At 38.3% G+C, this 12,372-nt stretch overlaps 2 protein-coding genes across 2 annotated transcripts; both read left to right on the top strand.

Annotated features, from left to right (window-relative positions):
- The first annotated feature begins 669 nt into the window (after window positions 1-669).
- Window positions 670-10,375, top strand: LOC122345545 (ankyrin repeat and protein kinase domain-containing protein 1-like). The gene is made up of 15 exons (XM_043239776.1): window positions 670-2,640; window positions 3,239-3,377; window positions 4,146-4,288; window positions 4,374-4,460; window positions 4,544-4,694; window positions 5,223-5,384; window positions 5,479-5,588; window positions 5,980-6,108; window positions 6,182-6,273; window positions 6,343-6,454; window positions 6,591-6,761; window positions 8,428-8,498; window positions 8,588-8,755; window positions 10,024-10,141; window positions 10,223-10,375. The coding sequence occupies exons 1-14, from the start codon at window positions 2,563-2,565 to the stop codon at window positions 10,094-10,096; spliced, it is 1,686 nt and encodes a 561-aa protein (XP_043095711.1). The 5' UTR covers window positions 670-2,562; the 3' UTR covers window positions 10,097-10,141; window positions 10,223-10,375.
- LOC122345120 lies at window positions 10,243-12,254 on the top strand. The gene is made up of 5 exons (XM_043238949.1): window positions 10,243-10,384; window positions 11,266-11,471; window positions 11,546-11,631; window positions 11,757-11,911; window positions 12,027-12,254. Exons 1-5 carry the CDS (start codon window positions 10,243-10,245, stop codon window positions 12,071-12,073), a joined length of 636 nt encoding a protein of 211 aa, XP_043094884.1. The 3' UTR covers window positions 12,074-12,254.
- Window positions 12,255-12,372: the final 118 nt, after the last annotated feature.

Below are 12,372 nucleotides of genomic sequence, written 5' to 3'. Positions count from 1 at the left end.
CTTCCCTATGTCTACTACTTATGCAAATGTCGATCACACAGCAAACAATACAAAACTGTAACGCTGTGAAAAGCAGAAAAGACTAATTCATTGTTTACCTGGATCTTTAGTCTATGATTGGCTCAGCTCTTATCTGACAAGTCTTTGGGTCTGAGTTGTTTGTTTATCGCATGACGACCTCGTACGATTAAACCCGATGCAGCATGAGCCGTAAAGAGAATTGATTTGTTCGTCTCGAGTCTTCGGGTTCATCATTTGACAGCCCCATAAGCTTTAACCAATGCAGTATGATCCGGAAAGAGAACTGAGTGCTTCGAACTAATTCCAGTGCAGAATCTATAGGATATTGCGAATATTTACAGTATCTCAGTCATTGATAAGTTATCTTTGTTTTTATCTTTTACCTTGAAAATTGCACTGTAAAGATGGAGTCTCTTGCCTTGTGTCTGTTATCTTGCTCAGGTGGCTGCATGCACATGGTGTGTCCAAGTCCGCCAGTGTAAGTTTGAATGGTGCTGGCTCTGTTGTGTGGAGTGGAACAGAGAATGCATGGGAAACCACTGGTTCGGATGAGCCAGATGTGCTCTCACCGTGAGCTAAACTCAGGAAATGGAAACCTCGCAGGACTCTAGCCAATCGTTAGCGCTGCTGCAGGTACACGTCATGAATGCTGCTGACGTTCAAAAGAATCTGTGGTAACCACACATATTTTGAGTGTGATGGAATAAAAATTGTAGTGTTATTAAAATGTTATAATGAAATGCTGAGTCATGTTTTCCTTTAAGTCATCAGGCTCCAATGCGTGTGATTTCCTGGGAGTAGGTCTATTACAAGTAATCACAATGGAAGTGTTTCAGGTTTTCTCACCCCTAATTTATTTTTTTTGAAAATTTATTTTTTTTCTGTGACGTGTGATCATTACTTTCAAAGCTGAAAAACAAAGCTGATTGGCTGCATCATTCTCCACTTACCCTAGGCACGGCTTGTGGAAAAGACAATATTTTCTACTTTCAAGGAAGGCATCGCGGGTTTACTACCGCAGAAGCCGACGAGCTCTATTGTTTTTGAACTGAAGCCAATAAGTCATTTTTTAGCGAATCAGCGCGCTGTATTCAGGTCAGGTGACAAGGAGTCAAGCTTGTGTTCTTCACGAGTAACCATAGCGACAGTGACGGAAGTAATTTCAAAGATGGCGACGTCCATAAAACTAAAAACTTGAAGTGGCGCCCCAGCCAACGATCACTGTTGGACGTCAAATACAGATAGATAGAGAGAGAGATAGATAGATCTGGGAATACAGACTCGACTCCTTTTGCATGTTCATACAGACAGAGCTCTAAACATAACTACGCTGCTGTGTGAACAAGACTTTTTGAGACGCACCTGTAAAGAAAATATGGTTGTCAATCCCAAATACTGGACCGACTACCGCTGTGTGATCGTGAGATGCGCTAGCTGAGGGAAGTCTCATTATTAGTAGACTAAAAGTGTTTGAAGATAGATTATTTCGATTAACTTGATGAATCTATGACATCTTCTTCAGGGCGTAAAGGTTAAAAAATGTTTTCTCTAAAACATTGAATGTTGCTATAAAAGTCTCTAGGGATCTCTATAGGGACAGTAAGATTCAGTTACATTATCATTCATGAAGAAAAAAAAAAAAAAAAAAAAAGGGCAATCAATTTGAATTCATATGCTATTTTACATTCTCAGCCTTAAGAAAAAATGACCAGTTGTCTACCGGTTACGGTTTAATGTTCAGTGAATGTCAGCCTGTCGACTCGTGTTGTTTTCCACTGCTGATGTAATTTGACATCTGTCAATGCATGATGTCACCGCATTCCTATCATGTCAATCATTTACGGCCGCAGTTTCTCACAGCTGTCCGCTCATCAATATGATCCAGACCAGCGGGGCAACAGTTTCCAGAGGAAGTGAACACGAGGCCCTCAAATCAAGCCCAAGGCTGATAACTAGTTTAAGCAACTTAAAATAGACTGTTTACCCAATATCCATCTGCGTTTTCTGTTCACCTGTTAGCTTAGCAACATGCTAACAGTCCACTGTAATCAGCGTAGAGCTCCACTGGTGACGTTCCTTATTAGATGCTGCTTTCAGAAGTCCACACAAACCTATCTGTGTGCTTTATGATTTATACGATGATTAGATGACTCTTGATGGTCATTATCTGTTAAAACGGGACACTCAGTGCTGGTGCCATAAACAGACCCTAAACATAATCCTGTGCCGTTCCCTCGAGACCTTTAGTTAAACATTATGAGACATTATGTTATTTTATTATGATTTATTGCAGGGAGGGTGTAACTGGATGTCTAACACACATGTGCTTAACGACTCAGCAAATCATCTGAAGACAAACACAGCCCGTTATTAAAAACGCTCGATACGCAGGCTATACCGATGTGAAGCTGCTGATTTTCTGCTCTACTGGCTCCATTGCACCTCTGCTCAGTTTATGTTTTGTGCTGTAAGTTCACTCTTCTAGCATCTTAAGAAGGAAAAGGAGATCTTCGGGTGCTCTCGGCTGAATACAGCAGGAGAATGAAGAGATTCAGTGGAGTTGGACCTGACAGGCCCGAAAACCTTGAGCTTGAACTGACCGATGGAGTCTCTTGTCAGGTGGGGGAACAGCTTTCTGTCTTTGCTTGAATTTTTTCTATTGTTGTTTTTTTTTTCAGGAAAAAAAAATCTATACAATTTATGGTAAAACAGCAACAGCTGTTCTTTGCAGTTCCTAATTAATTGTGCATGTATTTGATTCATTTATATGCGTTCATGTAACAATAATTATTGTAATAAAAGTAATAAATATAGAAATAAGTATTGTAATACAAAAAAAATGATGGTAAGGACAGATCCACATGTTAAATCAAAGCTGATGTAACTTCATATATTAGTAACTAACACAAAAAAAGCTAAAACAATAAACATTAGCAACTTAAGAGGCACATATCTGATCAAAATAAATAAACAAAGATTAAACAATTATTACAAGGTAATAATATAATGTAAATTTATAGTATTTATGTGTATTATTTATGGTTATTGTCACTGTAATCTACAAAAACAGAATTCTTTTCACTTCTAAGACAAAAATATTAACCACTTACTGTTTATTAATTGCCATTTTTTTACACTTGTTTTTTTTTTGTTATATTAATAACATTTTGAACCGTCATTTAGTGTTGCTTTTACTCTTTTGTATGTGTGGCTGCAGTCGGTGAAGCCATCCATTGCTTCTCCAGTGTCTGTGGCATCGGTTAAAGATGTGGGGAGGTCAGTCGCTCACCTGGCATCCTATGCCCGAGGACGCTGGAAACATGCTGCCCGCAAGTCCGTCAGGAAGAAACCCACAGGTATTTCACATAAATGCGTGTCATATGCCATTACATGGCAACAAACTCTTCGCCTGCTTTGAAGATGGTTTAATAAAATAGTCTACTCTTTAAAAAAAAATATGTGTTTTGATTTGTTTACCCTTAGAAAAAGGTATTGTAGTTATACCAGAGCACCGATGGTATCAGAGGACAGTATTTTGGCCTAATTTGAAAGAATAGAAATAAAATTAAATAAAGAGAAGCTCGTTTGAGAGCCATCCTGTCGCAGATCTAGACAGGTGGAGCTGGTGGAGGTGGAGGGGTTCAGAGGAACACTTACAGAGCTGCAGAACCAGCTTATTTTCCGACGTGCATGCAAGATGTTTTCCTGTGAATGTGCACGCTAAACGTTTACAATAATGCATTTAAAATAATAAAAATAATAATAACAAACACCATTTTGCATTATCAAGCAACACAACAGATAGTTGTTTGTATAGCTAAATAAAACTGAAGCAAATGACACCAGAAGCCACATATATGAATGGCCGTGCATGTTCTTACGTTCTCACACTACAGCAGGCTATTTAAACGTGAGCAAGCAATCTCAAGAACCATAGAATTAACTGAGGACAGTCTGCTTGTACTATACAGTAAATTATACCTTTGCTAGCAGATTGCTTATAGATGGTCTATCAGCCTTCGACATCGAGAATATAATCGCTGGTTATAGATTATCGTAAGATTATATAGAGATACACGGTACACGTGAAAGTCAGTCCGAGCTCTAAATGGTTGTATTTTTAGAGGAATATGTAGGGAGCAAATACAAGGGTCTTGCAACGGATGAAGACACGGTAGATGGACAGAAGAAGACGGAGATCCAGCTGAATCGAAGGCTTCTGGATCACTTTCGAGATCTGGCGGACAGCAATAAAGACACAGATGAGGTAATGCACAAAAATAACCAAGTGGCTCCACTGAGCTTCGGGAGGACACGGTGCGTCACGCAGCGATACCGACTTTTGTTTTCAGGTGGACCTGCAGTTTTTGAATGACGTCCTCACGAACGGAGCTGACCCGAACTCAGCAGATAAATATGGGCAAACGGCCCTCCACGAGGTTAATGTTTGATTTGAGCGTTCAGCCGTCGAGAATATAGGTGACACTGTAAATGATTCACAGTTGTTTGTGTTTACTGGTAGATATCTCGGGCATGGAACGTGGACGTCATGCGGTTTTTCCTAGAAAGAGGGGCCGATTTTCAGAGGGCCGATGCTTTCGGAGTGACTCCTCTTCATGTAGCCGCTGCTCTGGATTATGAGGAGATGATGCTGTTCCTGTTAGAAAGACAAGGTGCGTTTATGTGCGTCGTTTATCGGCAAAATTTTGAATTTAAGAACTGCGTGTATGTGAACTCACCTTAACACGCTGGATGCTGAAAGAAAAAGAATCGCAATTAAGCCTGATTCAAAGAAGACATTAAGCAGTATATGCCATTCAATGTCTTTTACATTCAAGTGAATCAAATAAATTGTGCTAAATCAAAAAATCTATAAAAAATTATATATATATATATATTATTATAATTATTTTCACAAATATACACCCCTGAAATAAATAATATTTTATATATATTTAAATTGAAAGTAGTTGTTTTAAACCGTAGCAATATTTTAACAATATCAAAATATAAATATTTTTGTTGAAATAAATGTAGGCTTAGTATTTAACAATTTTAAAAATATCAGTGATTGCAAACTTTTAACTGACTTCTTACAGAAAATATATATTTAATTTTATTTTGCGTATAATTCTGATAACATTCCAAACACTGACGCGGTGTCTGCATGCTTTGTTTCTGATATTTTATTCTTACGGCAGCTGACATCGAAGCTTGCACGTATAAAGACAAGCAGACCCCCCTGCACTTTGCTGCCAAGAACGACGCTGTCGGGGCGGTCAGGATCTTACTGCAGAACGGGGCGGACATTGCTGTACGAGACTACAAAGAGAGAACACCTCTACAGCTGGCTGCTAACTTCGGTAAGGCTTTTATAACTCCACGAAGTCGGACCTGATCTGTTGACGTCTCCTGATGCTGATGTCTCTACTCTTCTGACTCCTGTGTGTTATACAGATCGGAGCGAGGCAGCGCGTCTGCTGCTGAGGTTTGGAGCAGATGCCGGGGTTCAGGACTCTGATGGACAGCTCTGCATTACTGCCATGATTGCTAAAATGACCCCCGTGGTGAGGATTCGAGGATCGGATTTGATTCAGTACAACTTAATCAGCGGCGTTTATGGCATCACATGTATTCATTTAGCAGATGTTTCCAACATGACTTTAAAATAAGCTTACTGTCAAATCCCATTAATCCGAGAAAAACCACAGTGCAAGTATTGCTGCTATTATTTTTTTTCCGTTCTTGCAAGGTTCATGCAGTTTTTTTTTTTTACGCAATGCAAGCTAGGGAAATAACGAACAAACCTCACGTGAACCTCAGCTTATTTTTTTAATAAACGGTCGAAAACTTGGTCGAGGAACGATGCTGATACCTTTAAAATGTCCTTAACGACCTTAAACGTTTGAACTTTTGTACACGGAGATGTTTTAATGATCCTCATCTTTGTGTTGACAGGCTGATCTGGCGATGAATCAGTTCCACATGAAAGACCGAATGGCCCGGCAGCAGTTCTTCTACCTTCATCTGATGGAGCCCAAGCCTGCTGACAGGACAAACCCCAAAGCTTCTGATCCATCATCACCGGTACACATCTTTAAGCGTGTTTCCCACATACGTTTTTGCACATACGGTTTCTGAGATTCGTCTCTGTCCACAGCTGGAGTTTATAGTCAGTCAGGGTAAACTGGATCTCGTCATGCACCCTGTAGTGCTCAAACTCATCACGGTCAAATGGAACTTATATGGCAGGTAAACCAACATCAAGTCTGATTCAAGGAGAAACGCCAGGTTAACGTCACATTAAATGTTGTCCTACAGAAAGGGCGCCTGGATACTCCTGCTTCTCAACTTCCTATTTATCGTGTCCTGGACAACAGTGGCCATATCTGTGTCAGTACGCCCGGATGGAGATCGGTACAATCTTCCTCAGGTCGGATTGACTATAATCTCAGTAGAACTTTTTAATACACGTGGTTACACTGGACATGTTTTTTTTCCCCACATTATCGAGAATGCATCGTTCCAAAATCATTTTTATGCTCATGCCAATGCACTTCTCTTGGTAGGACTGGTGGCGTGTGTTGCTGGTGGTTTTGGCTCTAGCTCTGACCGTGACTGAGGTGTACAGGGAGGTGATGGAGATTGTGAGGTCTAGGAGGAAACTGAGGCACTGGCAGCGCTGGACTGTGAGGAAAGTCAACGAGGACTTGGGCTGCTCTCACCCTATGTGGCCCGAGGTAACGCGCTGAAACGGTTCACGCTCACTTATACTCGGTCTCATTTAAGAGTGGAAATAAATAAGGGATAGCGGGCTTACAGACTGCATTAACAATTCAAATCTATTGATTTTGAAATCAATCCAGTGTTTCTGACTATAGGGTTAGTTCACCCAAAAAATACAATTCTGTCATCATTTATTCACCTTTGTTTCAGCTTTTGTTTGTCGTTTGACCGTATCTGGTGTGAGCAGTGTTTACGTGTGAATAAAATCACGATATTGAGATGCATGAAATCTGATGAAATCCTGTGTAAATCCTTTCTCTGGATTAAACATTATAATTTCACGATGTTTCTATATAATATTGAAGCATTACGTTTTGTGTAGAGTTGGACTTTTACTGGAAGAGGTACAGAACTCTCTTAGTTTTATTTTGATGATCAGAAGTCTTAAGAACAATATGAAGATGAATAATTGATGACAGAACATTTAAATATTTCAGTCAACAAGCCCTTTAAAAATTATATATATACTGTATTACATATTTCAATCTATATATTCACTTACAATGTTGTCAATGGGGGAGTGTTAAAATACAAACATTTCAAATCTGAAAAGAAGGCACCTTTTAACTGCTATCTTAGTTAATCAGCCACTCTCAAACAACCAACAGGTGTGTGTGTGTGTGTGTGTGTGACAGAGAGAGAGAGAGAGAGAGAGAGAGAGAGAGAGAGAGAGAGAGAGAGAGAGAGAGAGAGAGAGAGAGAGAGAAGAAACAAGTTAACAAGACACTGATTAAACCATGACACTGAATGATTGTCAGTGCTGGGAAGGTGACCATAGGTTACAGGTTACAATTGATCCTGTTAAAATGCAAAAGTGAGTTCAGTTACTTTATTGATGAGCCCGATATGATTTGATTACTTGTTGGGTACTTTTTCAAATTTCTAATGAATGTTTTCACCTGCTACTCATTTTCAAACATTTTAAAACAGGGAGGATTAACCACACGGTAATACTCAACACTGATTACCAAAAATCCATTTGAAATAAGGCGATAATAAGATAAATAATAATAAATCAGATGAGGATCTTATCAGGAGGAATAAATAAAAAATAAAATAATAATAGTAATTCATATACGTTGGCCACAAAGGAAATAAAACGTTTTGAATGAGCATCCTATTCTGTGTTCTGAAACATTAGTGTCTCGTATTTTATAGCAGTCAGTTCAATTGGGGAAAGGAATCAATTAAATCTGTGTGTGTGTGTGTGTGTGTGTGTGGATTTTTGGGGACACAAATTTGTTTAATGACATGTGTATGACAGAGGTATTACAATTTGAAGGTGGTTTATGAGGTCGCTGCCAATGTCCCCATAATTCAAAAGGCTTACATTTTTTTTTGAAAATCTAAAAAAGCTGAAAGTTTCCTGTAAGGAGTAGGTTTAGGTGTAGGGTTGGTGTAGGACAATAGCAATCCATTACGCATATAGAGAGTACTCATAAACCACAAATACCAACATGTGAGTGTGTGTGTCTGTGTGTGTGTGTGTGTGTGTGTGTGTGTGTGTGTGTGTGTAAACCCTAATCCTATAGTAAATGCATATAACACTATAATCCTACATAGTAAACGCAGTCTTGGTGAACATAAGAGATGCTATGTTTTTTTGTTTTCTTTTAACAGGAACGCAAATACTTGGAAGACCAAATAAAGTATATTCGAAACCTGAAAGGATCCTACTCTCAAGACTCCTGGTAATGCGCAGCACTCATAATAAGCTAGCACACAGTGGAACGCGAAAGAGGTATGTGTGTGACTAAACATGCTGATATGTCTGACGCAGGAATATCTTTGATTGGCTGGTCTATTCGCTGCTGCTGGCCGTTCTGGGCATCCACTTGGCAGATATATTCCTAGTGTCTGAGTCACTTCGACAGAACAGTCTTCGCCTCTTCGCCGTGTCCATTATTTTCCTGTGGCTAAGGCTGATGAAGCATGTCCGAGCCTTTAGGTAATGCGTCTTTTTGAAATCTCCATTTGGAAAAAAAAAAGCGTTTTTGTAAAATAGAGGTCATGAAGTGTGTGACTTTTGGGTGAAGCGCGGAGAACCGTAGGCTCTGTAGGAACACCTGGTCAGTGGCAGTTACCATAGATACTCAGATATAATGTCAACACCTTTTGGGTGTCCTGACTGCTGTGACACACGCTGCCACCTGGCCAGGGGCCCGAATAGCACTGCTTTCACATCTCAGGTTTCTCTGAGGCTCCACAGGTGGCCTCTTCTTTGTGGTGCTAGGTAACCATGGGAACATATGGTCAGTGTTACGGTAGTCATGGAAACATAAGCACGCTAAGTCACTTCTGAATGCTAAAATCGCAAATTTAATTTTTATTGTTACTTATATTTTATTTATTTATTCATTTATTTTACTCTGTATTCGTCAAAGAAAATTCTAGGGGGAAAATAATAAACAACAAAAATGTTAAGCAGCACTGTTTTTAACGTTGAATATTAGAATTTCAGCTTTGCTGTTGAGGAAATAAATTACATTCAAAAAGTTAAATGGTAATAATGCTAATTATTATTACTGTTTTTACTGTATTTATGAGCAAATAACGACAGTGGTGCTTTGATGGGCATAAAATGCTTCTTTTAAATAAATAAATGCATACATACATAAAGGGTTTAACCATAAAATATTCTGAGCCAAAAATAAATATTACACCATTTCCTGATTTACTTGATTTACCCACTAAAATGTCATTCAGTGTAAGAGTTTTGTCAGGCATATTATTACCAAAAATCGATTTATGACGCATTAAAATATACTCCAAATACTAATGCGTTTTTTTTAAATTTGCTACAATAGGTTTTGCCCATTTTTCAAATTTAATACGCTTCCTTATTCTTTTATATATTTTAATATGTACAAGTCAGAATAGGCATATTGTTTGAATTTGAATTTTCTCCAAAAACTTAAAAAAAAAAAAAAAAAAACTATTTAAAAACCTTAAAAGTAGACACTTTACTTTCTATGGACATAAAACCTCTTTTGTGAATTTCTTTTGATGTTGACATCTTGACATCTTTGACCTGCATACGTCGTCATGACCCCAAAAGAAAGAAAGAAAAGAGGTTTGGAACAACATTTAGGGATAGCAAATCATGACATTTTCTCTCTTTGATGGTTTTTACTTCTGAAAACTGATCTTTGCACTCTATTGGCCTACAACAGGACACACGATTATACTCGGGTAATGTCTAGTTTCATTCTGTAGGGCGATGGGGCCCTTCATTGTCATGCTGGGGAAGATCGCAGGAGATGTGCTGCGTTTCTTTTTCTCTATATAGAGATCTTCATCCCGTATGCCTGTGCTTTCTGGATCATATTTGGAGGTACTGTCACAAAGACTCGCAGTACAGTATATAACTGTATAAAAATGCATGCGATATAAACGTCGTGTCTGCTGCTCTCAGGATTAGCTCAGGTGCCGAGCATGGAGACGGTTCCTGTTCTGCTGTACAGCCTGTACCGCATCACGCTGGTGGACGAGTATGAGTTTGATGCCATGCTGGATGTGGATGCGGTGATGGCCTGCCTGCTGTGTGGGGCGTTCCTGGCCCTGTCTGCTGTTCTCTGTGTTAATTTGCTGATTGCTCTGCTTTCTGACACCTTCCAAAGGTATTAATTACTTGCACACACTTTTATCATATCATATGTTTATTAGGGTGTGACAATACATGAATAAACTGACACATCAATCAAGCAACTAATGGAATTAATTTTTTCAGTGCTGCCAAAATGATTTATATATATATATATATATATATATATATATATGTATATATATATATATATATATATGTATATGTATATATGTGTGTATATATGTGTATATATATATATGTATATATATATGTATATGTGTATATATATGTGTGTGTTTATATATATATATATATATATATATATATATATATATATATATATATATATGTATATATATATATATATATATGTATATATATGTATATGTATATATATATGTATATGTATATATATACACACAAACACATGCATGTATATATTTATATACATTTTTATATTTATTATATAAGAAAATTATATATTCAATATATTATATATTCATATATATTCAATATATGTTTATATGATATGATATGAATATAAAAAAACGTATTTTCAAAATATATACTTAATGTGTTTGTATTTAGAGATACATAATAAAAATACACATCACACACGTTATGTATGTTATGTAACAAAACCTTTTTATTTTTAATGCGATTAATTGCAATTAATCCTTTGAAAGCACTGTTTTTTCTTTTAATACTATGGATGCCACTGGTTACCGTCAGTTGTTTGGGTGAACCATCCCAAATCAAAATGTCCCACTCCCAGTGTTTATAGCTCTTATTTTGTTCTTTTGGGAAAGGCACCGTCAATGTGATTTCCCGTTGTACTGAAACCACCCTCGCTCTTCCGTTTGTGTTTACAGGGTCTACGACAGCGCTGGCCAACGCGGTGATGCAACAAGCCGCTATCATCCTGCAAATAGAGGAATCCATGCCCTGTCTGAGACGTTGCTATGACAACGAGTACATCCACCAGCGCTGCGCCCCGCTCGGTGAATTCTACGACGATGACGTCACCACTAACCCAGAACAACACGCAGAGATGAAGAAGCTCACGGAACAGATCAAGGTGCCTGCATTGACGGCCGCCGCGTGTGCTGTCTGTCGCATCCCAGGATAACTGAGTCTTTGCATGTTCTGCAGGATACTTTAGATAAATATTTGAGCATCCAGAAGGAGACCCTCTCACCCCAGCTAGCCTGCGCAGGTGCCAGAGAAGATACCACAAGGTCGGCTGATAAACGTCTTGAAACCTCTTGGTCACAGATTGTTACATTTTACCATGAATAACGTGTATTTTGATGCTGCTGGAAAGCCTGCATAACATTATTACTATTTATTTATTTTACAAAAGGAGAAGCGCTGCGCTTCCAGAGAAAGAAGAACATCTCAAGACTCTTCACAGACTTCAGAAGGACCAGCAGAAGCAGAGTCAGGACCTCAGTGAGCTGAAGGCCGAAGTGAAGGAACTCCACAGTTTGCTTCTCAAACTAATACAGCCCAAGATATGTAAGATATGGGTTCATTCTAAATTAATTTCAGTTCAGTTAATTTCTATTGACACTGCCATTGATATTAAACGACTGTCTGGTGTGTGTTTTTTTTTTTTTTTTTTTTTTTACAGCTGCTGATGATGACAAGAAACCCTCAAATCAACCTAGCTTACAGTAAAAAACTCTGAAACTAACAAACGGAGTGCAGAAATCTATATTTAGTTCACAAAGACTTCGTAATTTTGCAACCTGCAGTTGTTATGCATTGTACCCGAGTTACTGTAACACTATCTGCATATTTGCACCTATATTAGAGTGGCTTTATTTGAATGATTTTAATGATAAAATGTGAAACAAGATGTTTAAGTCTCTCGTTTCTTTCAGTTGTAATCAGAAATGTTTGTTGGGCAGCACGACAGGATGATTTCTGAAGTATTGAAGACTGGAGTGACAACGCTGAAAATACACTCTGCATCG

Source organism: Puntigrus tetrazona, chromosome 5, assembly GCF_018831695.1.
Source record: "Puntigrus tetrazona isolate hp1 chromosome 5, ASM1883169v1, whole genome shotgun sequence".
NCBI lineage: Eukaryota > Metazoa > Chordata > Actinopteri > Cypriniformes > Cyprinidae > Puntigrus > Puntigrus tetrazona.
Note: the sequence above shows the minus strand (reverse complement) of the source record. Positions and strands in the feature narration are given on the sequence as shown.

Bases quoted from the DNA above. Each gene is read 5' to 3' on its own strand.
- LOC122345545 (XM_043239776.1), top strand. From the start codon at position 2,563: ATGAAGAGATTCAGTGGAGTTGGACCTGACAGGCCCGAAAACCTTGAG. The intron at 5,385-5,478 runs GTAAGGCTTTTA...TGTGTTATACAG, and splicing joins ACAGCTGGCTGCTAACTTCG to ATCGGAGCGAGGCAGCGCGT. The intron at 8,756-10,023 runs GTAATGCGTCTT...TTCATTCTGTAG, and splicing joins AAGCATGTCCGAGCCTTTAG to GGCGATGGGGCCCTTCATTG.
- LOC122345120 (XM_043238949.1), top strand. From the start codon at position 10,243: ATGGAGACGGTTCCTGTTCTGCTGTACAGCCTGTACCGCATCACGCTG. The intron at 10,385-11,265 runs GTGTTAATTTGC...TTGTGTTTACAG, and splicing joins GGCCCTGTCTGCTGTTCTCT to GGTCTACGACAGCGCTGGCC. The intron at 11,912-12,026 runs GTAAGATATGGG...TTTTTTTTACAG, and splicing joins ACTAATACAGCCCAAGATAT to CTGCTGATGATGACAAGAAA.